At 46.3% G+C, this 27095-nt stretch overlaps 3 protein-coding genes across 4 annotated transcripts; all 3 read left to right on the forward strand.

Moving 5' to 3' along the window:
* The first annotated feature begins 4937 nt into the window (after positions 1-4937).
* Positions 4938-8478, forward strand: LOC127326856 (probable prolyl 4-hydroxylase 3). The gene is made up of 7 exons (XM_051353635.2): positions 4938-5408; positions 5508-5589; positions 6427-6622; positions 6916-7045; positions 7136-7323; positions 7499-7594; positions 8102-8478. The coding sequence occupies exons 1-6, from the start codon at positions 5125-5127 to the stop codon at positions 7570-7572; spliced, it is 954 nt and encodes a 317-aa protein (XP_051209595.1). The 5' UTR covers positions 4938-5124; the 3' UTR covers positions 7573-7594; positions 8102-8478.
* Positions 8479-12008: 3530 nt separating this feature from the next.
* Positions 12009-16825, forward strand: LOC127326807 (sucrose transport protein SUT4). Of its 2 annotated transcripts, none has more exons than XM_051353599.2 (14): positions 12009-12644; positions 13336-13401; positions 13496-13594; positions 13674-13738; positions 13829-13913; positions 14028-14061; positions 14147-14246; positions 14785-14860; positions 14986-15339; positions 15446-15589; positions 15807-16040; positions 16116-16179; positions 16258-16301; positions 16393-16825. In XM_051353599.2, exons 1-14 carry the CDS (start codon positions 12363-12365, stop codon positions 16558-16560), a joined length of 1815 nt encoding a protein of 604 aa, XP_051209559.1. In that variant the 5' UTR covers positions 12009-12362; the 3' UTR covers positions 16561-16825. The 2 variants fall into 2 exon arrangements, with proteins under 2 accessions (XP_051209559.1, XP_051209561.1); XM_051353601.2 differs by having other exon boundaries at positions 12585-12644; positions 13699-13738.
* A 3012-nt stretch (positions 16826-19837) lies between these two features.
* LOC127326830 (uncharacterized) lies at positions 19838-26576 on the forward strand. The gene is made up of 18 exons (XM_051353618.2): positions 19838-20071; positions 20182-20298; positions 20399-20527; positions 20645-20707; positions 21419-21526; positions 22551-22628; positions 22764-22856; positions 24391-24477; positions 24579-24680; positions 24782-24901; positions 24992-25054; positions 25159-25304; positions 25388-25481; positions 25591-25649; positions 25759-25798; positions 25901-25992; positions 26090-26159; positions 26254-26576. The coding sequence occupies exons 1-18, from the start codon at positions 19868-19870 to the stop codon at positions 26323-26325; spliced, it is 1737 nt and encodes a 578-aa protein (XP_051209578.2). The 5' UTR covers positions 19838-19867; the 3' UTR covers positions 26326-26576.
* Positions 26577-27095: the final 519 nt, after the last annotated feature.

Genomic DNA, 27095 nt, shown 5'->3' on the forward strand with positions numbered 1-27095 from the left:
AAATTGCGACAATCTTTCTGCAGATGTCTGACCGTCTTTTCCGTTCTTTGTCGAGGAAGAAGTGCATCTGACACGGCCCGTTCATCATCTCTTCAGGAGACACGAAAGGCCTCTGGAACCTTGGCCCACTATTTTGCCTATTGTTTCGAGAGTCATCTCTATTGTCGCCTTGTTGCTCATTGCTTCTCTGGTAATCATCTCTGTTGTTTCCTCCGGTGTTTGCTCGGAAGCCTGCCGAAATTTGACCTGGAGCGTCGTAACTTGGGTACTGCCGAGGAAATCGTCGCCTTGGTTGATAGTTTCAACCGCGATCTTCCTCTGGCGACCTATGCCGTTTGTTGTGAACAGCATCTTCTCCATCTGCCCACCTGTTTGCTATTTCCATTAAAGCAGATACTGTCTTTGGATTGGTTCTCCCCAAATCCTCGACAAAATCTCCACGCCTGATCCCTGCGACAAACGCATCTATCGCTCTCTCGTCAGATATATTTTCTGCCGAGTTTTTGATGATGTTCCACCTTTGGATATATTTTCTCATTGGCTCGTCTGGCTTTTGTCGGCACGCTCTCAACTCCTCTAACGACGCAGGTTTCTTGCACGTGGACCGGAAGTTCTTGACGAACACGTCCTCGAAGCTTTCCCAGCTGTCGATGGATCCTGGAGGAAGTTTCTTTATCCAAGATCGTGCGGCTCCACTCAAATGCACCTGGATGCTTTGCATAGCTGTTGCTCTGGTTCCTCCTGTAAGTTTCACCGTCTCGAGATAATCAACTAGCCAATCCTCTGGATCTTGAAGGCCGTCGAATTTCTTGAAGTTATCAGGTAACTTGAATCCTGAAGGGACTCGAGTTTTTTGCACTCTCCTTGTGAAGCACACCAAGCCACACATATCCTCGTCGTTTAATTCTGGGGACTGCCGATGTTCCCTCCTGCTTTGTCGCGCTCTGTCGACCCTTGCTTGTGCTGCCGTATCCCTTGCTCCACTTGGTCCTTCAGGAGCTGCTGCTGCTGCTGCCGCAGGTCGTGGACTATTTTGCCTTGCTGTTCCTTCGGGAGGTGTTGATACAAATGCCATCCCCATGGCTCCAACTCCTGCTATCGCCATGTTGTACAATGTTTCCCTTGGATCTCCTGGAGGTGGTTTGGATGCGAGGATAAAAGCTTGTGCCGCCATATACCCAGCCTCTGGTGTCTTAGGGATGATGTTCCCTCTCGTGTCTATTGACATAAAAGACATGTCGAGGTTTTGGACCAAGTGCTCTCTTTCTCCTTCAGGTACGTGTTGTAACCTCGATCTTGCTCTATTTCGAGCCTCCCTGTGGCTATCACCTGAAGTTCTAGATTGTCGACTCAGCTCTGCCCTTCGCCTGCTTGATGCAGAGGCTGCCTCCTTTCTTCTGTTTAGCTCAGCTGTCTGTTTTTCCAATTCTCTTGCAGCTCGTGCGAGCCTATATTGATATGCTTGTAATTCTTCTGGTGTGGCTGTGGTAGCCATTGGCTCTGAGCCATCCATAGCCCTTGCGGCTCTATCCCATGCTGCTTGCGGGAGTCGGACTCTGTCTCGCGGCTGTGGCCCGATATATTTATTGCCTAGACCTCGTCACAAATCAGAGGGATCAACGTATGGATTTCCCAAATCGTCGAAAGCCTCAGATGTTTCCTCCTGGTCATGGCTTGGTTCTCCGATGACATAAATCTGATGATACTTTGTATTCAGATCTATGTTGGGTTTGGTGACACCATCATTAAGATTGGCGAAGACCTTGCCCACTGTAATGGATTTGTCGATGAAGTTGTAGCTGTCGACACTGCTTGAGCCATCGCTTATATATGAGTCCGCAGATGACTCAAACGACATGTCGCTGAAGATCTTGGCGAGTTTTTCTCTTGCCCTGGTGCTGATGAAGCGTGACGACGAAGTTTCTTCTTCTCCTGATTCGGTTGACGATGTATAGCTTGAAAAATCGGAATCGACCGCCGACGATCCCGACGAAATCGGAATTTCGACACGATACGATCCTTCTTTCTCGACGCGAAAGTGAAACCTTCCGAACGTCATCTTCATAGGCTCCTCCAGATACGCATATGCATCCAAACGGGAGGGCGGGTGAGGAACAAAATCGACAGGACCAGTAGCGATCTGTTTACCTCGATCCATTGCGTTGCTTACGGTTGATGAAGTCGACGATTTTGAACGTGCCATCGAGATCGGATCCTTGACGCCTCTAGTTCCCACAGACGGCGCCAATTGACAAGGTATTAACTTGTCAATGCCTACGGGTTGTAGACTAGGGTTTAGTTGGAAGTAGAGGGCAAGTAGATCTCGAAGGTTTCAGCCGAAAAGTACTCGACGATTATGAAACTAGGGTTTGAGAAACAATGATTCGATGATTTCTTCGTCCCTCGACTCCCCCTTATATAGGAGGCGGAGCCGAGGGATTCGTGTTGTACAAGTTACGGAGTCCGGGAAGGTTTCTAACTCATCCCGCAAGATTACAAATAACACTTCCTATTACAACTCTAGCTTTCCTTAATAATATCTTGGGCTTCTGAATCTTCTTATTCTTCGGGTAATGGGCCTTCAGTAAACCCCGGGTACTATCTTCGGCAGGCCCATTTGGGATGCCTATGTCAGCGAAGCTCCGCCGGAGATCTCCATCAACACCGCCACCACGCCGTCGTGCTGTCGGGATTCCAAGGAGGATCTACTACTTTCGCTGCCCGCTGGAACGGGGAGAAGGATGTCGTCATCAACACCGAACGTGTGACCGAGTACGGAGGTGCTGCCCGATTGTGGCACCGTCAAGATCTTCTACGCGTTTTTGAAAGCGGCAAGTGATCGTCTACCGCAGCAACGAGAGCCTCCTCTTGTAGGCTTTGGAAATCTTCAAGGGTTAGTCTCGTTCATCCCCTTGTTGCTCCCATCTTCTAGATTGCATCTTGCCTTGGATTGCGTTCTCGCGGTAGGAATTTTTTTGTTTTCTATGCTACGAATCCCTACAGTTACCTCCCACGATGAGTCTTGTTCCGGACTGTAGGCGTGACACCGCCATAGTACCGGGCCGCTATCTAGCTACAATGTTGGAGTGTCATGTCGCGTACAACCTTAGCAGCTGGTGTTGGTAACAATAAGGCTAGTGATGTGTCGGTTAACCCTCGATTTAGTTAGCATCCCCCTTGTAAAACATTGACCACCTCACACACTCGTTTAATAAATATCGACAAGACGTAAGGTTCTTATCGACGAACCATCTGGTACCTAGCTATGGCGACACCTATTTGGAGTTGAAGCACGACTATGGACATATCCTACAAATATAACTTAATGTAAATATTAGTCCATAAAGATTGTCACCAATTACCAACATCACGCATGGGGTGTACTTTTTTTTTGAACAGGAGAAGGTCCCGAAGGACCTAGGGCTTCATTTCATATGCGGTGGAGTACATTTTACAAACAGGCCCAAGGGAAAACAAGGAAATTACAACCTGGCCCTTGAAAATAACACTGAGGACCCTAAAATAAAACGTAAAAACGCGATCAGGTCCAACTCCTTCTTCACCGCGATAGAGCTCGCCGGAGTCAACCTCTACGCCGCCGGGGACGAGACCACTTGGGGCGTAGAGGTGGGAGTTAACTCCGACGAAGCAGTAGATCCTCCGAATCGGCATGAGCGCTTGACGGAGGTTGCTGGAGCCTTGAGGACGGGCAATCGCCGCCACACGAGGATGGAGGGGCCGCCTTCTGGCCATGGAGAATGGCGATAGTGGCGTCGTGGTAAACCTCCGATGGAGGGGCTGCCTTCCAGCCAGAAGATACGACGATAGTGGCGCCGTGTGAAGCCTCCGAGAAGAAGCCAAGCTTCCCTGCTGCAGACGCGGTAGCCGACGACGCTCAGGTGACCAAACCTCTTTTCCCTCACCGCCATGATGAGCAGAGAGAAGGAGGTCACCGATGCATCGGTAGCTACCAGATCCACGAGAGGCGGCTTTATTTATGGAGATATGCATCTCCCTCCGCCGCCACACCCCTGTCTCCGACCGCCGGAGCTCCATGAGGTCGAGGAGGAAGACAACGCGGCGCCAGATCCAGCCGATGGGATCCGCCACCTCACTCCCGGCATGCGCGCCATACGCCACTAGGGACCAAGACCTAAACCTACTACTACTGCTATACACTCCGGCGCCATCTCCTCTCCAACTCTAGCCGGCTAGCCCGGCGGAGAGGGAGGAGGAGCGGCCCGACAAGAAGGAAGAAGGGGTCAGGTACTGTAGCTAGCCGAGAGAGGGAGAGGGGGGAAAATGCTCTGCCTGTACTAAAGCAAACAACTCTTTTTCTTTCTTTCTTATGGGGTGTACTTTCACCATTGCCAAAAAATGGAACATTAAATTTTCTTTTGAAACAAGACATGACAGTTGGTGAAATTTTGGCAAGATCTTTGGTAAAATCCGTATCAGTGATAGAATCTGCTGCGGTCATCGAGGATACCAAGATCAGCTCCAAGCGTTTTGTTTCTTGTGTTTTTCGTCATGTGTTTCGTGTTGCTACACACCAATTAGCTAAAGGGTGTTTGTTATCTGTTAATTCTATGTGGCGTTGTGATCCTCCGGATTGTACTCGAGAGGCACTTTGTAATAATATTTTGATTATGGATCAATAAAGTGTACCTGTTCCCCTGAAGAAAAAAAAAACTTGTATTCCTGCACGGCTGCACTCATCAATCTATAGGAAAATCAGAGATACGGCACTCCCGTCCTAATCTCTAAAAAAAAGGAAGTTTTTTTGTTAAAAAACAAAGAAGTTTGGTCTGGTGTGACAGTGACAGCGACAGTACCAGTTTGGCACCCGTTTGGTCGTATGGTTGCCCGCCACGTGCGGGTACGGATGGCGCCCGTGGTTTGTTTGTTGGGTGCGGGCGGGCAAAGGAAACCCGCGGCGCCGCGGCCACATCCACCTCACTGCAAAGCGCCAGCCAGCGTGCACCACCGCCCACCGTCTTCCTTCCTTCCTTCCCCAGCCAGCCACCGCTCTCACCTCACGGCGAGCCTAGCACTAACCCTCCCCGCCTAACCTCCAGCGCGGGAGACCTGCCTGCCTCCACCAGCCCCATTCATTCCCGCCCGATGGCGCCGACCCGGCCGCTGATGCGCGGGATCCGCCCGCCGCGCGTCTTCGCCGGCTCCCGGAACGGCCGCGCATCGCCGTACGCGCTCGCGCTCGCCGCGCTGCTCGTCGCCTCCGCCTTCCTCCTCGCGCTCATCGCCTTCGGCGTCTTCTCGCTCCCCGTCTCCGCGCCCACCAACCTCGCCACCACCGGCGACACAGAGACCACCGGCTCCGGCGCCGGCGCTGGCGAGGCCGCCGACGGCTCCTCGTCCCGCCGCGCCCGCGGACGCCGCGACCTCAGGTGAGCGAGTGAGCCGAGAAAAAGTTTCACTTTGGTACCTTGCCCAGATTCGGTTTGATCTGAGCTGATCCGGCGGTCTCCGTTCTTGTCTGGGCGCAGCGAGGGGCTCGGCGAGCGGGGCGCGCAGTGGACGGAGGTGGTCTCCTGGGAGCCCAGGGCTTTCGTCTACCACAACTTCCTGGTACCAACACGCTGCCGCCCGCCCTCTCTGCCTTCCATTCTCAAATCACAACCGCCACTCTGCTGCCATGGTTCATTCCTTCCTAGTCAATGCATGCGTGCTGTTATGTGTAAACACTAGTAGTACATTCTCCTGGGATCCATCTGTCCCCGTATGGTATCTACTTTCGGGCGGCCGGCCGAATTAGGTGTATGTGCTACAACGACGAGGGTAAAGATTGCATTTGGGTGAAATGCCACGCCGGATCTTTCAGCTGGAAACAAGGTGGTGGCTTAACTTATGACTCATTCAATGGGCTCGGGGGTGATTGCCGTCCAGCTGCATTTCTGTTTCCTTTTTCTTCCTTGGGGCCCTTGGCTCTGCCTCGTTGGAGGGAATGGAAAGGTTGTACCTTCCCTTCCCTAATTGGCTTTAGTTTGCATTGATAGGAGCTCTGGTTACGGTGGATTATTAGTGCCTGATCTAGTCTGAAAGAATGGGGAATGTGGACGGCGTGAAATAGTATCGCGTGTAACTACACATTATTGTTCACCCACCTCTCAATATTACCGAACTAATCGAAGCCCTTCCGCCAATGTGATTTGGCGGTTCTGATAAATACAACTTGTAGGTGGAGACCTCGTCGATTGCTTAATTCTAGGTTTATCACGGAAAAGCTCCTTACTTTGTTGCATCAAGTTTCTCTTCTTTTCAGTTGTTTCATATGCTGTGTTATTAGTTATGTGTGTTTACTAACATTTTTTTCTCTTGAGATAGTCATTGCTTGTTAGTTCAGCTTATAATTTGGTGGTGATTTAACTATGGGTCAAATTGCTGATAGTTTGTTCATTTCGTTAGTCCAAGGAAGAGTGCGAGTACTTGATTGGATTGGCCAAGCCCCGCATGGTGAAATCAACGGTGGTTGATAGCACCACGGGCAAAAGCAAGGACAGCAGGGTTCGCACAAGTTCAGGCATGTTTCTTCAAAGAGGACGAGACAAGGTTATTCGGGCCATTGAAAAGAGGATAGCTGATTACACCTTCATACCTGCAGGTTTAGTTATTTAAACAGCTTTGCAGTGATGTTTCTTTTTTTGATAAAAGAAAATCAAGATATACAGACAAGTGTGGCCCGCTAAATGCATACGCAGTCTGATGCTTATAAGTCTCTTTAACCCCCCTGTTCTTTGTTATGGATAACATCATAGAAACATTCACTAAGTAGGTGCTCATAGCTTTTGTTCAGCGTGCGAGCAGTATGCCATTTTATTCTTCCTAACCTACATGGCTTTTATCCTTTTAAGGTTCATTAGCTGTTTCGTAATGTTAATTCATGCTGGCTTGCAGAAAATGGAGAGGGACTCCAAGTCCTGCACTATGAAGTTGGGCAGAAGTACGAACCTCATTTTGACTACTTCCTTGATGAGTTCAACACCAAGAATGGTGGTCAAAGGATGGCCACTATTCTCATGTATCTGTAAGTGTAAATAATAGTATCCCTATCACCCAACACTTCGGTCACATGTGATGTTATCTGAGTCCTAGAACATATCCTCACTTGAACCAGATCTGATGTTGAAGAAGGGGGTGAGACTATTTTCCCTGATGCAAATGTGAACAGCAGTTCGCTAGCATGGCACAATGAACTTTCAGAGTGTGCCAAAAGAGGTCTTGCTGTGAAACCGAAGATGGGAGATGCGCTGCTTTTCTGGAGCATGAGACCAGATGCCACTCTAGACCCATTAAGTTTGCACGGTTAGTCCAATGGCCTGTTCTCTGCTCTCTTTAGTTACTGTTTTTCCAGGGTAGTTACATTTTGGGTTCAGTTTTCTCCGGAAATCCTGTTAATCTTATGCTTTTTATTTGTGTATTCCAAAAATTCTGAAAATTGATTCTGCAAATTTCTTTATATATTGCATTATTCGTGCAGGGGGCTGTCCTGTTATTAAAGGGAATAAGTGGTCGTCAACCAAGTGGCTACATGTTAACGAGTACAAAGCTTAAGCCTTGTGGATTCACTCCAAAGGTACTTTCTACTACCCAGTGTAAAATGTAAAGCTGGTGGTGACAATATTGTTGTTTCCCTTACAAGTATAAATAAGTATAAATAGATCTTGGTGCCTTTTAAAGACGTTTCTGTTTGTTCATCATTGGCATGAAAAAAGCTACGATGTGATCTGACTCTGAAGTGGTTTTCCACCCAGCCCAGCTTGCATTTCCCCCTATCTGCTACTACTCATAAGCATGCACATACCATGTACTCTGTGGCATGATCTCTTAATTCCTATATAATTTCGAGTTTCTGATTTGTAAGTAGGAGCATTAGAATGGCATCCCTGAGATGTGGATGCATATAGAACGATGTTCAGGAAGGGCCAACAAGCTTTTATTAAATCTTTGTTTATGCCATTGGGATCTTGAGCGTCTGAATTTTGTTTGCTGAAAACTTGAGTGTGTTTGAGCTGATGCCGCACCTACTTTCTGGTTGCCGATGACATGATTTGACCATGCATGTGGCTTGGGCACTTTCCAGGATGGCGCCTCCGTGCCTGCATATCAAAACGGTTTATGGATCCATCCACCCCATCTTGTTGACACTGATTGTCGAGGATATAACATAGGCAGTGAGCAGGGGTCTTCTTCCTGGAGCTGGCTTGGCATTCTTATTTCTCGTACCCCTAGCTCTTATTTATAGAGGAAAAAGTGGTGATGTACTGGTGTATGTAGTGTTGGGGTGCGCATTACTGCATCTGGGGTCCATTTTTGTGTTTTATTCCTGCCCTGTCTGTAGTATTAGAAACCATACCGAATCACTGATGTAATACTGTTGTGGTGAATTGTTTTTACTGTAATATGGAGGTTATGGAGTTGCCAGACAAATCTATATACATGTAGTGTGTATTCTCTATACGGAACATTGATGTAACATCCCAAATTTTAAAACCAAAGAAGAAAATGAATTTCCTTTTTCCAAAATTTGGAACCAACAAAAACTTTATTTTAATAAATCAATATGCATAGTGCTAATGCATAGGTGTGATGATCTTTGCCATGATTGTTTAATTATTGTTTGAAACATGACCTAAAACCCTAAACCTTGCTCTTTGAAGTCCAAAAGAAATAAAGCAAAATAAATATAAATGAAAAGAGAAAGCATATGTAAGCCTAAAACCCTAGTTTGCAAATCTTGACCTTTGCCCTAGCCACTTTTCCAAATGGTTGTGAACCATGGTTAAACCCCACTAAACCCTAAGCCATGATCATTTGGATCAAAGTGAGACATATAAGAAAAAGAGAAAATGCAAATAGCTTCACATATGAGGCTATGGCTATTTTTGTAAAACTTTACCCTAAGCCCTTCTACCTTGTTTAGATGAGTTTAAAACATTAATAAACACTATCTAGTACTTAACAAATCAAATCTAAGGTGAAACAAAAAGAAATAAAAAGAAAATAAAAATATTCATAGAGGCATATGAGAGGAAATGGCCAAAAATATGAAATTGAGTTTTGACCCTAAGATTTGGTGTGAATGGTTGGATCACTCCTATATACCATTTCAACACTCAACAACATCATTTGGGTCAAGAAAAATCAAATCAAAAATCAAAGAAATGAAATTTGTAAGTTGCATGTGATGATGGTCACTTGTGCCATTTTTAACATGTACCCCACTTTGAGCCCTTTTATTAAGAGACTCTTAAACCAAACCCTGCCAACTCTTTGCACCTCATCCAAGACCTCATCAAGATGAACAAATTTGGTGTTGACCACTTTGACCATATCATTGACCATTGCTCAAAATAGTCAACCAAGATGCTATGTTGAAATAGATTCTAGATTCCTCCACTTTTTAGAAATTTCATCAAACCTCTCCAATTTTCAAACCAATGCTACACATTGTTAACTAACATCATATAGAAGATATCCATGCAGAAATTTGACCAAAATTAAAAACAAGTAGGACAATTGCATGAGACATGAGTAGTTCACATAAAGTAGAATGGAGGTACAATTCACTTTATCCCTCACTTTTCACTTTTCTCACTCTCTCTCCCTTGTCCTCTTTGAGAGTACACTTGTACCCTAAAAGCACATCAATGAAATGACCAAACCTTGTATGCTCATCATTGATACGTCTCAAACGTATCTATAATTTCTTATGTTCCATGCTAGTTTTATGACAATACTCACATGTTTTATATACACTTTATATCATTTTTATGCATTTTCCGGCACTAACCTATTAACAAGATGCCGAAGCGCCAGTTCCTGTTTTCTGATATTTTTGGTTTCAGAAATCCTACACAGGAAATATTCTCGGAATTGGACGAAACAAAAACCCACGGTCTTATTTTCCATGGAGTCTTCCATAACACCGAAGAGGAGACGAAGAGGGGCCACGAGGCGGCCACACCATAGGGGGGCGCGGCCCCACCCCTGGTCGCGCCGCCATATGGGGTGGGCCCCTCGGGCGTCCCCCGACTCTGCCCCTTCGCCTATATAATCCTTCAGTCGCGAAAACCCTAGTACCGAGAGCCACGATACGAGAAAAGTTACTGAGACGCCGCCGTCGTCAGCCCCATCTCGGGGTGTTCTGAAGATCACCTCCGGCACCCTGCCGGAGAGGAGAATCATCACCGGAGGGCTCTACATCACCATGCCCGCCTCCGGACTGATGCGTGAGTAGTTCATCCTTCGACTATGGGTCCATAGCAGTAGCTAGATGGTTGGCTTCTCCTCTTGTGCTATCATGTTTAGATCTTGTGAGCTGCCTATCATGATCAAGATCATCTATTTGTAATGCTACATGTTGTGTTTGTTGGGATCTGATGAATATGGAATACTATGTCAAGTTGATTATCGATCTATCATATATGTGTTGTTTATGATCTTGCATGCTCTCCGTTGCTAGTAGAGGCCCTGGCCAAGTTGATACTTGTAACTCCAAGCGGGGGTATTTATGCTAGATAGTGGATCCATGCCTCCATTGAATCTGGGACAGTGACAGAAAGTTATAAGGTTGTGGATGTGCTGTTGCCACTAGGGATAAAACATCAATGCTTTGTCTAAGGATATTTGTATTGTTTACATTACGCAAAGTACTTAATGCAATTGTCTGTTGTTTGCAACTTAATACTGGAAGGGGTGCGGATGCTAACCCGAAGGTGGAATTTTTAGGCATAGATGCATGCTGGATAGCGGTCTATGTTCTTTGTCGTAATGCCCTAAGTAAATCTCATAGTAGTCATCATGATATGTATGTGCATTGTTATGCCCTCTCTATTTGTCAATTGCCCAACTGTAATTTGTTCACCCAACATGTTATTTATCTTATTGGAGAGACACCACTAGTGAACTGTGGACCCCGGTCCATTCTTTTACATGTAAAATACAACCTACTGCAATCATTGTTCTCGGTTGCTCTTTGCAAGCAAACATCATTCTCCACACCATTCGTTTAATCCTTTGTTTAGACGAAATTCTCTGAGATGCTCCGCCCGGAGAGGAAACCCGTCTGGTCGACGTCGATGAGAGCGTTGATCTGCTGCTGCGGCCGGAAGGTCAGAGCTTTGCACAGGGTCTTGACGGAGCAATTTTGAAGCGAAACAGGGCGGAAGGAGGCGGCGGTGACCACGGCCGCCGGCTTGGGGAGGAGGATGATGTGCGCCCGGTCGATACGCTCCAAATCCACGGAGCGGGGGTGGAAATTCTCTACATCACCATCTCTTCCTACATGGAATTTGGTAGTCCGACGGCGCGGGGTAGCCCACCGCGTGGAGCAGCCTCCCCTCCCATTGGTGGAGAGAATGACGGGCGAAGCCGTTGTTCGCCGCGCTGTGGCCGAAGTTCACCGTTGTTCGCTCGCTCGATGAGATTAGGGAGAGAGGTGGGGAGACGAGGCGGTGAATGCGGCCAGACGCGGTAGTTCCGCGACAAATAGAGGGCGGCGCGCGTGAAACCGAGGCGACGGCATCAACTCGCCGCGTGGAAGATACGCGTTCGGCGGCAGGCTGTAACAGCGCGTGGAAGACGATGCGCTGAGGACGACGGCCGGCCTTTCTCGCCGGCAAGTCGGGGCCACTAGCCGCGCGGGAAGTTTTCTCGACATTTCCTACGCTTTCGTTTCCTCCGGATGGATGGAAACCCAAATCCGAACGAAAACAAAGATATTTTCATCCAATCGGATAAAAGGGTGGTCCTAGGGACGTTGCGAGGACACGGGTGGAGACGGTGAATGAATGGCAGATGGAACGGGGGGAGCGACGGTGGAACTGAAGTTGAGTGTCAATGCAGGTGCTGACCTGACGCTGGCTGACGCCGACAGTGATAAAACGCTAGTAGTGCTGTAGTAGAGTAGTAGTAGAATTTGTTTGAGGCTGGAAATTAGCGAAGTCGCCAGCAGATAGATAGATACTTGTTGGTGTGAGGAAAATTCAACATTGTCGCCGGCGTGGACTAGGGCGCCAATCGCGCGCTCACATGGAAGAGAACTTCCTTAGAGAAGAAGAAGAAGAAGAAGGGGAAGAAGAAAAGAAAACAAATTGAGTCGTTGGCGGGCGAGACAGGCGTCGGCGCGTGAGAGAAGGCACTTCCTTCCTCCTCACACCTCACCTCGCCTCGCCTGAAAGCACACCGACGCGACGCGCTCCTTCCTCGCCAATTTCTTACTCCTCTTTCCCTCCCCTTTCCACTTCCCACACCTGCATCCGAGCAGCCAGATCTCGCCGCCACCTGCCGCTCCGCGGACCGCCGAACCCTAGCCTACACCGCACCCGGATCTGACGGCGCCCATGGACTCCGGCGGCGGGGGCGGAGGGGCCACGGCCATCCGGGTGCCGTACCGCCACCTCCGCGACGCCGAGATGGAGCTAGTCAGCCTCAACACCACCAACTCCTCCAGCCCACGCGCTCCAAAGGACCACCAGCCGCGCCGGGAGGGCGAGGACGGCGGCGGGGCGGGCAGCAGGACGGGCGACACGCCCAAGTACCGGGTCGTGCTCGCCTGCATGGTCGCGGCCGGCGTCCAGTTCGGCTGGGCGCTCCAGCTCTCCCTCCTCACCCCCTACATCCAGGTACCCTTCCCACCAACTACACCCGCCTCTCGCGCTCGCGAGATCTCGCCGGAATGCGGCGGACCAACCGCTGAGTGCGTGCGAGTCAGACCCCTCTGGCTAGTCCGACTGTTGTTCAGTATGCCTGCGCATTTAGAGACGGATGAGCAAGCAGCCGTGCCGTGTCTGGCTCCCCGATTCCGTTCCCGGTGACGCCACCGCGTGAGGATAATACCGGTATTACTAGATGCAGTTGTGATTCCATATACCCGATAAGGAGGCAGTTGGACGAGGTTCAGTTGCTGCTAACTAATACTAAGCAAACTCACTAGTAGCTACTGATCAGGGCAAGCTTCTGCTCTGCTAGGAAACACTCCATGTATGTGTGATCCATTAGTGACATAGAGGTTGATGCAGATTGGGTACAATACAAGGGAACCACTCTTCTGCTACGAATTTAGCTAGAGTAAGAAGCAAATAGAATTTTGTAGGCTGCCTACGATGTCCTGGCTAAATAGCATCTATCCTGTTTTACTAATACCTCAAGTATATCAGATAACCTTGCTAAATGCTGCACTATGCCTGATCGCTCCATACGTGCATACATATGTCGAAGATGATTTACTGCATAATAAGAACATCGCACATTCGTTCATGGAGCGTTACATCTTTCCTGCGTGCTCACCTGTTGTTTATCCCTGCTTTCATGCAGACTCTAGGAATAGACCATGCCATGGCATCCTTCATTTGGCTCTGCGGCCCAATCACCGGTTTCATAGTAAGTTCTCGCGAGGACACGGCTACTATTGCTCATGTTCAGAGTCAGCGGATGCAAAGTCTCACGTATCTAACTGCTTACCCTCTGACACCAGGTTCAACCTTGTGTTGGGGTGTGGAGTGACAAATGCCGCTCCAAGTACGGAAGGAGACGGCCCTTCATTTTGGCTGGATGCATGTTGATATGTGCCGCTGTGAGTGTTATCATGTTTCATATGTTTTCGTATTTCCCCTCTTCTTTCCCCTGCTCTAATAGCTAGGCTTTACACGTAGGTAACTTTGATCGGGTTTTCTGCAGACCTCGGTTACATGTTAGGGGATACCACTGAGCACTGCAGGTAATCCCTTCATTTTACTGGTTTGCTGTTTTGCCAACGATATTACATCAAGTGTATCGTCACTAAGATGCTAACATATTTGTTGTACAGTACATACAAAGGTCTAAGATATCGAGCTGCTATTATTTTCATTCTGGGATTCTGGATGTTGGACCTTGCAAACAATACAGTGCAAGTAAGCCTATTCAAAATTTTACATACGATGTTATGTATTTGCACCATATTGTTAATGTTGTTGGAAAGTTGAATCACTGTTCCCCTAACGTTTGTTCATTCTTGGCACATCTAGGGACCTGCTCGTGCCCTTTTGGCCGATCTTTCAGGTGGTTAATACATTCAGTTAGAATCTCTACTAATGTTAAATCCACCCGTGAAGTTTCAGTCATGGAATGATACCTTATTGTGCAGGCCCTGGTCAATCTAATTCGGCGAATGCAATATTCTGCTCATGGATGGCTGTCGGAAATGTTATTGGCTTTTCAGCCGGTGCAAGCGGGAACTGGCACAAGTATGTTTCTATTGTCTGTTATTTTGTGCTTATATTACCCTGAAGCTTATTTCCAATAGTTAGCTCATGCCATCATCCAGAAGGAATCAAACTTATGCTAGTTGACATAAATGGTTAGTTGTGCAGTTCGTAATATCTGAAACCTTGCCACTATCTTGAAAGATTCCTACTAATGCTAGTCAAGCTGTATCTGTAAATAGTATATTTGCTGTTCCTGCCTTGATGATGTCATTTATTTGAGCTATGGTCTTGCAGTAGCATAGGGTATAAATCTCACAATTTGTTTTCCCACCTTTATCTTTCTGGCAAAGATAGCTGGCTGATGGTAACGCACTTCCCTAATGGGACTTGTCCAAACAATATTCTTCAGTAATGGCAACTCATGTCTTTTCCCTCCATGATGCATTTTCCTGCTTCTGTGTGTGCATTAAAGTTTAGGAATTCCTGCTACATGAAGTTCATTTCTAGCTTCTCCCCTCGTCACCTGCAGTTGATTGGCCTGCTAAAAAGGATCTTGCTACTTTGTTTATCTATGCAGGTGGTTTCCTTTCCTAATGACAAGAGCCTGTTGCGAAGCTTGTGGTAATTTGAAAGCAGCTTTCTTAATTGCAGTTGTAAGTTCTCAGAGATTCTGCAACTTACCTAGGACTCCGAAGCTAGGTTTCATATCACCGTAGAAATGAACTGCTGGCTGCAATCTGCAGACGCCGAGTAAGCTGATCAATTATCTATTGTGCAGGTATTCCTTGTGTTTTGTATGTCTGTTACCCTTTACTTTGCTGAAGAAATCCCGCTGGAACCAAAGGATGTACACCGGTTATCTGACTCTGCCCCTTTACTGAATGGCTCTAGAGATAATGATGGTGCATCGAGTGAACAAACCAACGGAAGAGTTAACGGTCATGCGGATGCAAACAATGTTCCAGCTAGCTCCAGTCCTGAGGATTTTATAGATGTGGGCTCCAACTCGAACAAAGACACCGTTGAGGCTTTCAATGATGGACCAGGAGCGGTTTTGGTTAACATTTTGACTAGCATGAGGCATCTACCTCCTGGAATGTATTCCGTGCTTCTGGTTATGGCTCTCACATGGGTATGTGATAAAAATCAGTGACATAGGTAGATGCGTACCAGCTGCTTGCTGATAGTCTCTTTTGACGGGAACTGATGGTGTATGTCTCCTTTTATTTGTTTTGCAGTTGTCATGGTTTCCCTTTTTTCTTTTCGACACCGACTGGATGGGGCGTGAGGTTTATCACGGGGACCCAAATGGAAACTTGAGTGAAAGGAAAGCTTATGACGATGGTGTCCGAGAAGGTGCATTTGGTTTGCTATTGAATTCAGTAAGAACCTGTGATCATTTTGTTTATCATAAGTTTCGCATGACAATAGCTAGATGCATTTGCATTCCTGGTATGTATGCTTCAATAGACAGTGCAGTTTCGTTGGTCTCTGGCAACTAGTTACTCTATGGTGGTCTTAAACCATAGCAATGGAATGTGACTGCAAGGGTATTTAGTCGGTAGCTTTAAGCCTGTAACATTTGGTTCATCCATGTAGGTTGTCCTTGGGATTGGCTCTTTCCTTGTTGATCCATTGTGCCGTATGATGGGCGCTAGATTGGTTTGGGCAATCAGCAACTTCATAGTGTTTGTCTGCATGATGGCTACGACAATACTAAGTTGGATCTCATTTAACCTGTACTCAAGTAAACTTCATCACATCATCGGGGCAGATAAAACAGTCAGAAATTCAGCGCTGGTTCTTTTCTCTCTTCTCGGATTGCCACTCTCTGTAAGCACCAGACCCTGAACGCTTTCTGCCTTATTGCGTCAGAAGATGTCTCATTCTTCTCTTGCATGCTTACAGATCACTTACAGCGTTCCGTTTTCTGTGACTGCTGAGCTGACTGCCGGAACAGGAGGTGGACAAGGTCTGTGTCACCGTTGTTTGTTCTTACAGTATGCTGTGGTGATCATGGTGGACTGATAATGTTTGTACCCATGTGTAGGTTTGGCCACTGGAGTTCTAAATCTCGCTATCGTCGCTCCTCAGGTTAACCTTTTTATCTGGACTGATTTTCTTGTACATGCGCTGGTACTGAACATATCCTGACCTTTACAGCCACGTACATTCTACTTTGCAGATAGTAGTCTCACTTGGAGCAGGTCCATGGGACGCCCTCTTCGGGGGAGGGAACGTCCCCGCATTTGCCCTGGCTTCGGTCTTCTCGCTGGCAGCCGGAGTGCTTGCAGTGCTAAAGCTACCTAAGCTGTCAAACAACTACCAATCCGCCGGCTTCCACGTTGGCTGAACCGGAAACCAGCGGCTGTTTGTAATATCCAGATACTTAGTCCCAACACTACTAAACCCCGTAGCCCATTTTGACATTCGTTATATGGAAATGATTCATTTTTCCCTCCCTGCGGGATACAGAATAAGACTAGAAGATATAGAGATTAGGGTAGAGAGATAGTTAGGCCTTTGTGCATACAAGCAAGTCAATGCGAAGTTGTAAAAGCAAGCTGTGTCTACATGTTTTGTTGACAGTATATGCAAGAGAAATTTTTACACTGGCATTTTCCCTGTGTAAAGCACCCATGCGTCCACATGTATTTGCTATCGACTAGCGATGTGATCGCTCATGTGCATTCTGCGTTTCTGCTGTATACTTCACTTGATACTATGTTTTTACAGATTTTTTACAACATCTTTTTTATTTTTATTTCTATTTTTATAACTGTTCTCGGCTAATGACATTGTTGAACTACCTGTCATACACGCAAAAGTGGCCCCACCTGTCATACACACAAAAGCATTTATATTTTGTTTTTGAGGGAAACCAAAAGGAAAACGCTTGGAAACCCCCGGGGGATTATCGTTCTAATCCTCCTCCTCCTGCTGTCGACACGTGCCCATTGTGGGGTCCACCACGACCTCGTCCACTCCCTCATCCTCTCCGTCTTTCGTTCCCCATAGCAGCCATGGAAACAATCAGATCGAGCGACCCCGCAGTCCCGAGCGCCGACCAGCATCCCCGCCGCCCTAACTAGCAGCACCGTCCCGACCAGCAGCGCCGCCGCCGCCCCGAGTCCCTCCGCCGCCCACGGCTCTCCGCCTACCAGCAGAGCGCCGCTCGACAGCGACCTCATGGCCGTCCTCCAAGCCACCGGCATCGCGGCCTCATCGACGTCCTCCGGGCCGCCGCCATGGAGGTGCTCCAAGCTGCGCGCCGCCGGTGTTGGCCGCGGCCCCACGTAGCGCTGCCGAACCTCCTCCATAGCGCGCCACTACTCCTCCACTGCATCCCGAAAGACGGCGTTGTCCTGCGCCTCCATCTGCATCCCGGCGACCGGCGGTGTCCCGCGCCTCGACTTGCATCTCCGCCGCACCTGATGTGATAGTGATGGTGTTTTGCCCCTGTCGTGATGGTGTTTTGCTACAATAGCTAGAAAACTTTGCTACAATATTCGTTCTTTTCTTGCTACTGTAGTATACATTTTTTGCTATCAAGTTTGCGGCGAGATTTTCCGGCGTGCTCACCAGAGATGTCAGTTTTGCTACAATAATAGACCTTTTTTTATATGGTTTGCTACAATAGAAAAATAAATTTGCTACAATATTTGTGGTTTCTTGCTACCATAGCATATATTTTTTTTGCTACCAATTCTCCGGCGAGGTTTCCGGCGATATCTCCGACGAGGTTTCCGGCGACGTCACCGACGACATCTCCGGTGATGTCTCGAACTTTGCTACAATACCCGAATTTTTTTTGCTACAATAGTACAACATTTTTGCTACACCGGCGAGGTCTCCGGCGAGTCTCCGACGAGATCTGTGTGTATTTTGGGTGAACCGTGTTTTGCTACAATTGTGTTGATTTTGCTACAAACGAACCGTTTTTTGCTACTTTGGTACATTATGGTAGCAAAAGTGGGACTGAGGTATACTGTGACATGTGTCATGATCTGGACGGTCCAATCGAGCTAATGTAACGGCTGTCCACCCGGGGATTAGAGAGGCAAATCCTATACACCGACCTGGTCGCCGCACCCCCCCACGCGTGGCTGGGCCTGGCCCAGGTTGGTACTTTCCGTTTTCGTTTTTTTTCTCTCTTTTCTGTTTTCCTTTTTCGTTTTTCTTTTCTCTTTTATGTTTCCTTTTTTTTCTGTTTTTCTTTTCTGTTTTCTATTTTCGGTTTTGTTTATATATTTTTTTAGATTTGATTTTTTTTAAAATTGTTCAAATTAAGAAAATATTTAAATTTAAAAATCGTTCAAATTTGAATATCATTCAAATTTGAAAATCGTTCAAATTTAAAAACCGTTCAAACGTGAAAAATGTTCAAATTTTAAAACTGTTCAAATTTAAAAATCGTTCAAACGTGAAAAATGTTCAAATTTTGAAAAAAATATAATTTTAGAAAAATGTTCAAAATATAAAACTGTTCAAATTTTAAAACTGTTCAATTTTTTTCTTCATATTTTAAAAAATCTCAAAAAATAGTTTCATAAAAAATGTTAGATTTTGAAAAAGAAAAGTATTAGTAATTAGTAACAGAAAAAACAGAAGAAAAAAAAGAAAAAAATCATACCTGAGTAAATGGGCCGCGGCCCAAACTATCCGACCTGGTCGCTGGGGGTGTGCGGCAACCCGCACGAAACCAAAAGCATGTCATTCTTTCCACGTGCTCAGCCTCGGGGGACGCTCAGCGGGGAAAACCTATACACCGACCAGGTCGGTGGCTACCGGCCACCGCACACCCCCTGGTCGGGTATGGGCCGGCCCATTTGGGTCTGATTAGCTTGTGCAATTCGTTTTTGCTTTTTCTTTTTTTCTTTTCTGGTTTCTTTTTTCTGTTTTCTTTTCTTTTTTCTGTTTTCGGTTTTTGTTATATTTTTTCAGATTCGAAAATTTGAATTTTTAAAAATTGTTCAAATTGAGAAAATGTTTAAATTAAAAAATATTCAAATTTGAAAATCGTTCAAACCTAAAAAACGTTCAAATTTGAAAACCGTTCAAAATTAACTTTTGAAAAAAGTTCAAACTTTGAAACTGTTCAATTTTTAAAATTGTTCAAACCTTGAAATTGTTCAGTTAAAAATGTTCAATTTTAAAAAATGTTCAACTTTAAAAAATGTTCAAATTTTAAAATTGTTCAAATTTAAAACTGTTCAAATTCTAAAATTTGTTCAGTTTTGAAAATGTTCAAATTTTACGGAATATTCTATCTCAAAAAATAGCTTTGTGTTTCCAAAAAAGTTGTTAGATTTTAAAAACGGAAATATAAACAGAAAAGATAAAACAGCAAAAAGGAAAGAAAAAGGAAAAAAACTTACCTGTTGGGATGGGCCGCGGCCCACTGAACCGGCCCGAGTTGCGGGGGTGTGCGGTGCCTTGCACCGACCGACCAGGTCGGTGTACAGCACGTCCCCGCTCAGCGTGCTCCAAACCAAAAGCATTTATATTGGCGATCGGGCCTCGAGCAAGTCATTCTTTCCACGTTAAAGATGAAATGGGCTTTTCAGGCCCAATTAGGCCTAACGAAGGCGGTAGACTCTCGTTAACTTACCCGAAGCATACCCAGTCCGGCCCTGTCCCCCCCCCCAGCGCCGACCACCATGGCCGCCGAACCTAGCTCCGACCTCCCCAACGGGGCCGCCGCCGCCGCCGCCGCCGGGAAGAAATCGCGGGAGAGCGACCGACGCCGGCGCCGCCGGAAGCAGAAGAAGAACAAGGCCCCATCCGACGCCTCCGCTGCCGCCGCCGCCGCTGATGCGGACGCCGACGCGGCCGAGGAGGAGAAACCCGATTCCAAACCCCCGGTACGTGCAGCACCTCCTGACACCTCTAGGGTCTGAGCTGGGTTGATTGGCGGCGGTCGTGCTCGTCTGACGTTGTGGGGTTCTGACGTTGGGCTCTGCCGTGGTCGCAGGTGGAGATCGAGGTCGAGTACGTGGCGGAGGAGCCGGACCTCGCCGACGGCCTCCTCGCCGACTTCAAGAGCATCTTCGACAAGTTTACCTTCAAGGACACCCCCGCCGCCGACGAGGTATACGAGATCCAAAGCACCCGCCCCTCTATTTGAGGAGCAAAACCCTACTCTATTTCGATTTGGAATCGATACTCACTGGTTTGTAAGTTGCTGGCAGGACGGGGAGAAGAAGGACGAGGCTGGCGCCGACGCGGCCAAGAAGGGGTCCGGGTCCGACTCGGACGACGACGAGCAGGACGCCCAGCAGAAGAAGAAGGAAGGAGGCATCTCCAATAAGAAGAAGAAAGTATGTTGTCCCCTGTCTCTGTCTGCCTGTTGCACTGTTGAAATGGCCTGTTACCAGGGCTTCTCATGTTTTGCGAGTCGCTCAACATATTTATGGTGTTTTGTTTGTGTTTTGAAGCTGGAACAAAGGATGAAGATTGCAGAGCTGAAGCAGATATGCAACAGGCCTGATGTCGTCGAAGTAAGCTACTGTCCTCCTTTTCTGTTTTTGTAAATCAAGTGTCCAGGGCACTTGTCCATGTAATGTTGCATTCGCAATAGCTGCCCTGCACAACTTCGATTTAAAAGTGAATTCACAAATCGCTAGTGTGTGGCTAGATCTGAAGTGAATCCATAAATTTGATTAAAATATGCATAACCATTGGTTGATAGAACTTAAAAGTGTGTCGTTGGATTTGTGTAAAGTTTTGTTCATTAACTATTAGCCTACCCCAACTTGCTTGGGAAAAGGGATTTGATGTTGTTTGTTTGTTCATTAACTATTCACATCTGGTCGTTACCATTGGCTGAACATTGCTTGTTTGTTCATTAACTATTCACATCTGGTCGTTACCATTGGCTGCACATTGCTGTTACTACACAGTAAGTTTCAAGGCAACTTTGGAGCTAATGTGAACTACTAGAAAACTGTGTTTGTAACTTGCACCTCTCACAGCTTTAAGATAAAGATGTACTTCTCTTATGAAAGACTATGACGACATGACATGCACACAAATGTACCTGTGTAGCTTGTTTAGGTGGTGTGAACATAAGAAATAATCATTATCATAGTATTAAGTAAGTTAAGAAGAAAAGTCGTCATTTGATTATTTTGTTTCTCTAACTCTATTTCAACTTTGTAAATTCATTTATGTATTAGCTCCAGTTAATTCAACTATACCTTTTCTGCTAGGTCTGGGATGCGACTGCATCAGATCCCAAGTTACTTGTCTATCTGAAGTCTTACAGGAACACTGTACCTGTCCCAAGGCACTGGTCTCAAAAGAGGAAATTCTTGCAGGTTCGTAATGCATCTACCATGAATAATATTTTGCTCTGTTTTGTTTTGTATAATTATTCAATGAGTAGACATGTCCGAGAACTGAACCTCACCAATCATAAAACAGTGCTCTTAGTAGTGGAGTTGTAGTCAAATGCAAATCAGACCATCATATTTCATTCAAATACAATTGTAAAAGGCATTGAGCAGCTCCCTTGATTGATATCCAATAAAAAAATGCTTTCCTAAATTTGGTTTTGAAAGGTGTAACATGCCCAGACCAAAATTCACCCAAAGCCCAGCCCTCACGTGGGATGGCATATGCATGTGTAGTACCTCACTTAGTTTTCGTTCTTGTACCATCCAAAATTGGAAGCTTGGAAGCATAGATTTTTGGGCAGACATGTATTTTATGCTAGTTTACCTCGATGTAAAGTGGCTGGGCTTTACAATGGGGTGGGTATTATTAGAAGGGATGAGCGAACGTAAAGTCGTTAAGGTTTTTCCCCTCCCTCTTATACAGATATATAATTCTTGCAGGGATGCTGCAACTTCCTGGGAGCAAGGGCTTGGTGGTTCAGTACTTGAGTGATTACTGTAGTATAAATCTGAGGTGTTTCATCTAGTTAATTAATGCGATGCATTTTTTGAAAGTGATTATGGTCTACCTAGAATCTTGAACTTTTTCCCTCCCATTGTAACTTGCACATACAAGTACCCATGGTTTTTGAGTCGCCGAGTCAAGTCAAGTCGCCGAGGCTGCGACTCAGTGTATAGTCGACCAAAGTCGCTGTATAGTCGCCATAAGTCGCTGTATAGTCGCGAGTCGCCGTGATTTTTGGAAAACGACTCGGCGACTATACAGCGACTATTCAGCGACTATACAGCGACTCAAAAACCATGCAAGTACCACATTTGCCGAACCAACCCATTGCAGAATGCCATTTTTTTAATATCGTAAGAAAACTTGAAATTATGCTTTTCTCCATAGTATATTATCTATATCTCATCGATCCGATTTACATCATTATGTTGTTTCTTTCAGGGCAAGAGAGGTATAGAGAAGCAACCGTTCCAACTTCCTGACTTCATTGCTGCAACTGGAATAGAAAAAATAAGACAGGTAACTTAATATCTTGGTTCTTCGTGTCATTGCTAGGGACATTGCACCTCCTTGACTATTCGGTAATATCGGAGTTGTTTGCTATTTGCATTTCAATTCATGCCACTAATATTAAGTGGCTCTAATGCATTTCAGGCATATATCGAGAAAGAGGATAGCAAAAAGTTGAAGCAAAAGCAGCGGGAGCGTATGCAGCCAAAAATGGGGAAGATGGATATAGATTATCAGGTCAGTCAATCCCGGTTGAGACCAATGTAAGACATACAGAAAGTACATGTCATGTGTATATACCTGTAAGTGGACATGTCCACGGCGGTCCGCTACCTTGCCGCTCGTGCCGGTTTAATTTAGCGGGAATAATATATTGCCAGCTTAATTCCACCTTCCTTCCGTGGTCGTCCGTCAGCCCCGCTAGCCAGCTAGCAAGCTGCACGAGTTGCAGTTAATTGGCAGGCAGGACGCAGCTCACCAACACGTTCGTTCTTCTCAGCTCCGTTTCCTGCGCAGCCTGCATCTCCTCTACTACACCTTTCCGTCCACAACCCAAGCAGTCGCCGATGGCGGCGGCAACGCTCCCGCCTCCGGGCACCCGGGCGAGTTGACATGCTGGATTCTGTCCGTCGCGCAGCTGCATCCGGCCGCTGCCGCCATCCCTGCCAAAGAAAGACCTCAGTCCTCTTCTGCTCCCGACAGCTCCATCCAAATTCATCCTCTTTTGTTGATTAATCTCACTAGCAGTCATCAATTATATCGAATCCCCACTCTATTTGGTTGTTACAAATTCCGATTTCCCCTTCAATTAAGCAACATAGTGCTCCAATTACTGAATCTGGACGGGTTTGCAACGTTGGGGAAAGGACAAGCTGCTGCAGGTGGATGCTTTGGGGCCCTAATTTCTTGTCTTGATACTACTCCTGTTTATCTCTACGCGGTCGTCTACTCCTCCTTTGCCTACACTACGGTGCTCAGCGTGGCCACCATCTCCCGCTACTTTGCACACAACAAGGACATCCCTGAAGGCGCTCTCCATGAACCTAGTGGCAAGGTAGAGGCAGCCGGAGAAGGGAAACTAAGGGGCGAGCGTTGGGGATGGAGCGGGAGCGGCGAGGGAGTTCCTCCGGGTTCGGCGGCCGTCGCTATCGCCATAGAGGGAGGACTCTACCCCACCCCCTTGTCATTAATGGAGATGCATTCCAACGCCCGTCACCGTAACCAACGCCCTGAAGCCACGATACAGAGATGGTGAATCCCTATAGAACGGCGTGGCGGCGGTAGTGAACAGACCGTGGATGCCCGTCATTGTTTTTCCCCTGACCGTGGTTCTTAATTTAAGCTAATTGAGCGGGCTGGGCTGGCGGCACCGTGGTCAGCCCGTGACCACTTTCAGGCCTACATGTGTATTTACATTTTTCCATAATGGGCAAGACAGATGCAGATTGTGGCTTATTTTCGTCGGATGTCTCGTAAGGCGTTTAGCACATTTCCTGCGCTTCCTCTGTACTTCTATATTTCTATAGACATGCATATTCAGGTTGCCAGGTGTTCAGAATTTTGTCATGTAACCTAATGTCTGCACCTATCATTTATTGTGGCCTGTTTTCTCGTCCCTACATTTTGGGTACAAATAGTGATATTGTTCATGTGAAAGTGTCTTAACTGATAATAGGATTTCATTGTCTCATTATGTTCAAATTTCATACATGTGTTGACTTCTGGCATGATTCACAGAAAGCAAAGCCTCACCATAATTTTGTGTGTGCAGGTGTTGCACGATGCCTTCTTCAAATATCAAACTAAACCAAAATTGTCTAGTCATGGTGACCTGTACTACGAAGGGAAAGAGTTTGAGGTACTTTTGCTTTTTTCTATTCTTGATGTCTGTAATGGAGATGTTCGTATTTTTAAATCTGCCTCACTGAGCACAATTCTATGCACATATGTACTCAACAGGTCAAACTTAGGGAAATGAAGCCAGGTATGCTGTCCCGAGAACTTAAAGAAGCTCTTGGCATGCCTGATGGTGCGCCACCTCCATGGCTTATAAACATGCAGGTATAGTTCTTTTGAAAGAAAATCTCCATGCAGCTGTTCTTCTGGTTGACTGCTCTTTTTATGACTGGTCAACTGTGAACTGACATAAAATTACTTTGCAGAGATATGGTCCTCCACCCTCTTATCCTTCCCTGAAGATTCCTGGTCTGAATGCTCCAATTCCTCTTGGTGCTACTTTTGGTTACCGACCTGGGGAATGGGGAAAGCCTCCTGTGGATGAGGTATGCTACATCAAATCACGTTTTGTTGGCTCGGCTGTAGTAAACTAGTAACTATTCTTTTCTGATATATTTACTTGTTTTGACTAACAGCATGGGCGCCCCCTCTATGGAGATGTTTTTGGCATCCTACAACAGGATGAACCTAATTATGATGTATGTATAATCCAACCATCTCCCCCCTTAATATTTTTTTGGGTTTGTTTGCTCTGAACAGTAGCTACTAGTTAGCTAACTGTTGTGCTGCATTTGTATTCCAGGAGGAGCCTGTTGACCGCAGCAAGCACTGGGGAGACCTGGAGGAGGAAGAGGAAGAGGAGGAAGAAGAGGAGGAGGAAGAGGAAGATGAACCAATGGAAGATGAAGACATGGAGGAAGGCATCCAGTCTGTCGAAACCATGTCAAGGTGCCTACAACTCTTATTTAATGGCTTGATTATGTTCTCTTTCCTAATGTGCTAACTTATGGTGCTTCTTCTTTTGTTAATAGCACTCCCACTGGCATTGAAACACCTGATGCTATTGATCTTCGGAAGCAACAGAGGAAAGAGCCTGAAAGGCAAACTGAAAAGCAGCTATACCAGGTGAGGCCTTCCCTTCAATTATATGGAATTCCAGGCCAAATTTCATTACAGAGCTTTAGTTTCGCTTGTCGTAGTTCGTAACCTATATATTTTTCTTTTCCATCTGAAGGTTCTTGAGCAGAAAGAGGAAAAGATCGCACCTGGGGCACTCTATGGATCAAGCCATACGTAAGTATCTCTAATAAAACCTGCTCATGTGCACAACTTTGTGGGATTCATTCATGTTTTCAATTCAACCATATTGAAGAACTCATTTTGTATCTTGCTGCTTTTACAGGTATGTTGTTGGGGCACAGGATAAAGCTGGAGTTAAAAGGGTGAGCTTTGAAGTTACCTACTCTATGTGTGCAAGTACTTCTGTTCCATGCATATCCTCTATAACGGTTCACTGAGTTTTTTCTTGGGGTTCTGGTTTGCAGGTTGACCTTCTTAAGAATCAAAAGTCCGATAAAGTGGATGTCACCATACACCCCGAGGAACTTGAAGTTATGGATGATGTTTTGGCAGCCAAGTAAGACTACTTTTAGTTAGCCGGCATTTATCCATCTGTGCCTGTCAATATCTTCAAGTTCAAACACTAACGCCTTTCGTTGAAACCCATGAAACAGGTACGAAGAAGCACGAGAGGAGGAAAAGCTGCGGAACCAGAAGGAAGACTTCAGCGACATGGTGGCGGAGGTACCTTATTTTGTACCCTGCTATGTAGCAGTTCGACTAGAGGCAAATGCAGATTTCATTGACCTGCATCTCACATTTTTTCTTGATATTGCAGAATGCGAGCAAGAGGAAGAGGAAGCATGAGAAGGATGGGAAATCCTCGAAAAAGAAGGACTTCAAGTTTTAGATGGCGTCGTTGTCTCACATTTCTTGTTGTAGCTTGTACTTCCAAGATGTATGTATACGTATGCATGGGACGATGGTCGTAGCAAATCAGACCTGCACCTTTGGCTTATGAGAACGAACGAACCGAGTAGATGAAGATGTATGCATGCGGTTGTAGTCCATAATATAGTCTTGTGTTGAAGAGTAAACCAACTTTGTTGAGTAACATTATGGTGCAGAATTTCCTCTTGCTATTATTGATAATCCTTCTGATATTATTCAGTGCTACATACACATATAGTATGGTGCAGATATGTGTCCACAGAGCTATGGCTCAAGTTTAGAGCTACATACACCGATACTATGGCTATGGGCGTGATTGGTAGGTTGCACCATCTTGAAACAGGCCCTAGGGACCGGAAAATGGTCGGATTGGATGCGCAGTCTATAGCCATATGCCACCCTGTGGTCTGCACGTCCCTCAAAACACCTCCGGGCTGAGCCCTGGAGAACGCTCAAATCGGCCGTTTCCTAGAGCCACCTCTGTCTAGTGCCTTTTTGAGAATGCAGCGCATGAACTAATGCGGGATTCTTGAGCCACCTCAAGGTGTGAGATGACTTGGTGGGCTATGTGAAGGTGCAACTTTGCATTTGAGGCGAAAGATACAAGTGGACAAATTAAATAGCTTGGAGCATCTCTAACCGCCCCTTATAATTTAGGCCCCTAGCCGGCAAAGTATCCTTTAGAGGAGTATTTTTTAGGGTATATTTACCCCTCTAAGCTTTTCCTAA

This window comes from Lolium perenne, chromosome 6, assembly GCF_019359855.2.
Source record: "Lolium perenne isolate Kyuss_39 chromosome 6, Kyuss_2.0, whole genome shotgun sequence".
In the NCBI taxonomy this organism is placed as follows: Eukaryota; Viridiplantae; Streptophyta; class Magnoliopsida; order Poales; family Poaceae; genus Lolium; species Lolium perenne.

What these genes read in the sequence shown, in the direction of transcription:
- LOC127326856 (XM_051353635.2), top strand. Translation starts at nt 5,125, where the DNA reads ATGGCGCCGACCCGGCCGCTGATGCGCGGGATCCGCCCGCCGCGCGTC. An exon ending in TTACACCTTCATACCTGCAG is followed by an intron (nt 6,623 to 6,915) that starts GTTTAGTTATTT and finishes GCTGGCTTGCAG; the next exon opens with AAAATGGAGAGGGACTCCAA. An exon ending in GCCACTATTCTCATGTATCT is followed by an intron (nt 7,046 to 7,135) that starts GTAAGTGTAAAT and finishes CACTTGAACCAG; the next exon opens with ATCTGATGTTGAAGAAGGGG.
- LOC127326807 (XM_051353599.2), top strand. Translation starts at nt 12,363, where the DNA reads ATGGACTCCGGCGGCGGGGGCGGAGGGGCCACGGCCATCCGGGTGCCG. An exon ending in CGGAACAGGAGGTGGACAAG is followed by an intron (nt 16,180 to 16,257) that starts GTCTGTGTCACC and finishes ACCCATGTGTAG; the next exon opens with GTTTGGCCACTGGAGTTCTA. An exon ending in TCGCTATCGTCGCTCCTCAG is followed by an intron (nt 16,302 to 16,392) that starts GTTAACCTTTTT and finishes TCTACTTTGCAG; the next exon opens with ATAGTAGTCTCACTTGGAGC.
- LOC127326830 (XM_051353618.2), top strand. Translation starts at nt 19,868, where the DNA reads ATGGCCGCCGAACCTAGCTCCGACCTCCCCAACGGGGCCGCCGCCGCC. An exon ending in TCTCCAATAAGAAGAAGAAA is followed by an intron (nt 20,528 to 20,644) that starts GTATGTTGTCCC and finishes TGTGTTTTGAAG; the next exon opens with CTGGAACAAAGGATGAAGAT. An exon ending in TCTGTCGAAACCATGTCAAG is followed by an intron (nt 25,305 to 25,387) that starts GTGCCTACAACT and finishes TTTTGTTAATAG; the next exon opens with CACTCCCACTGGCATTGAAA.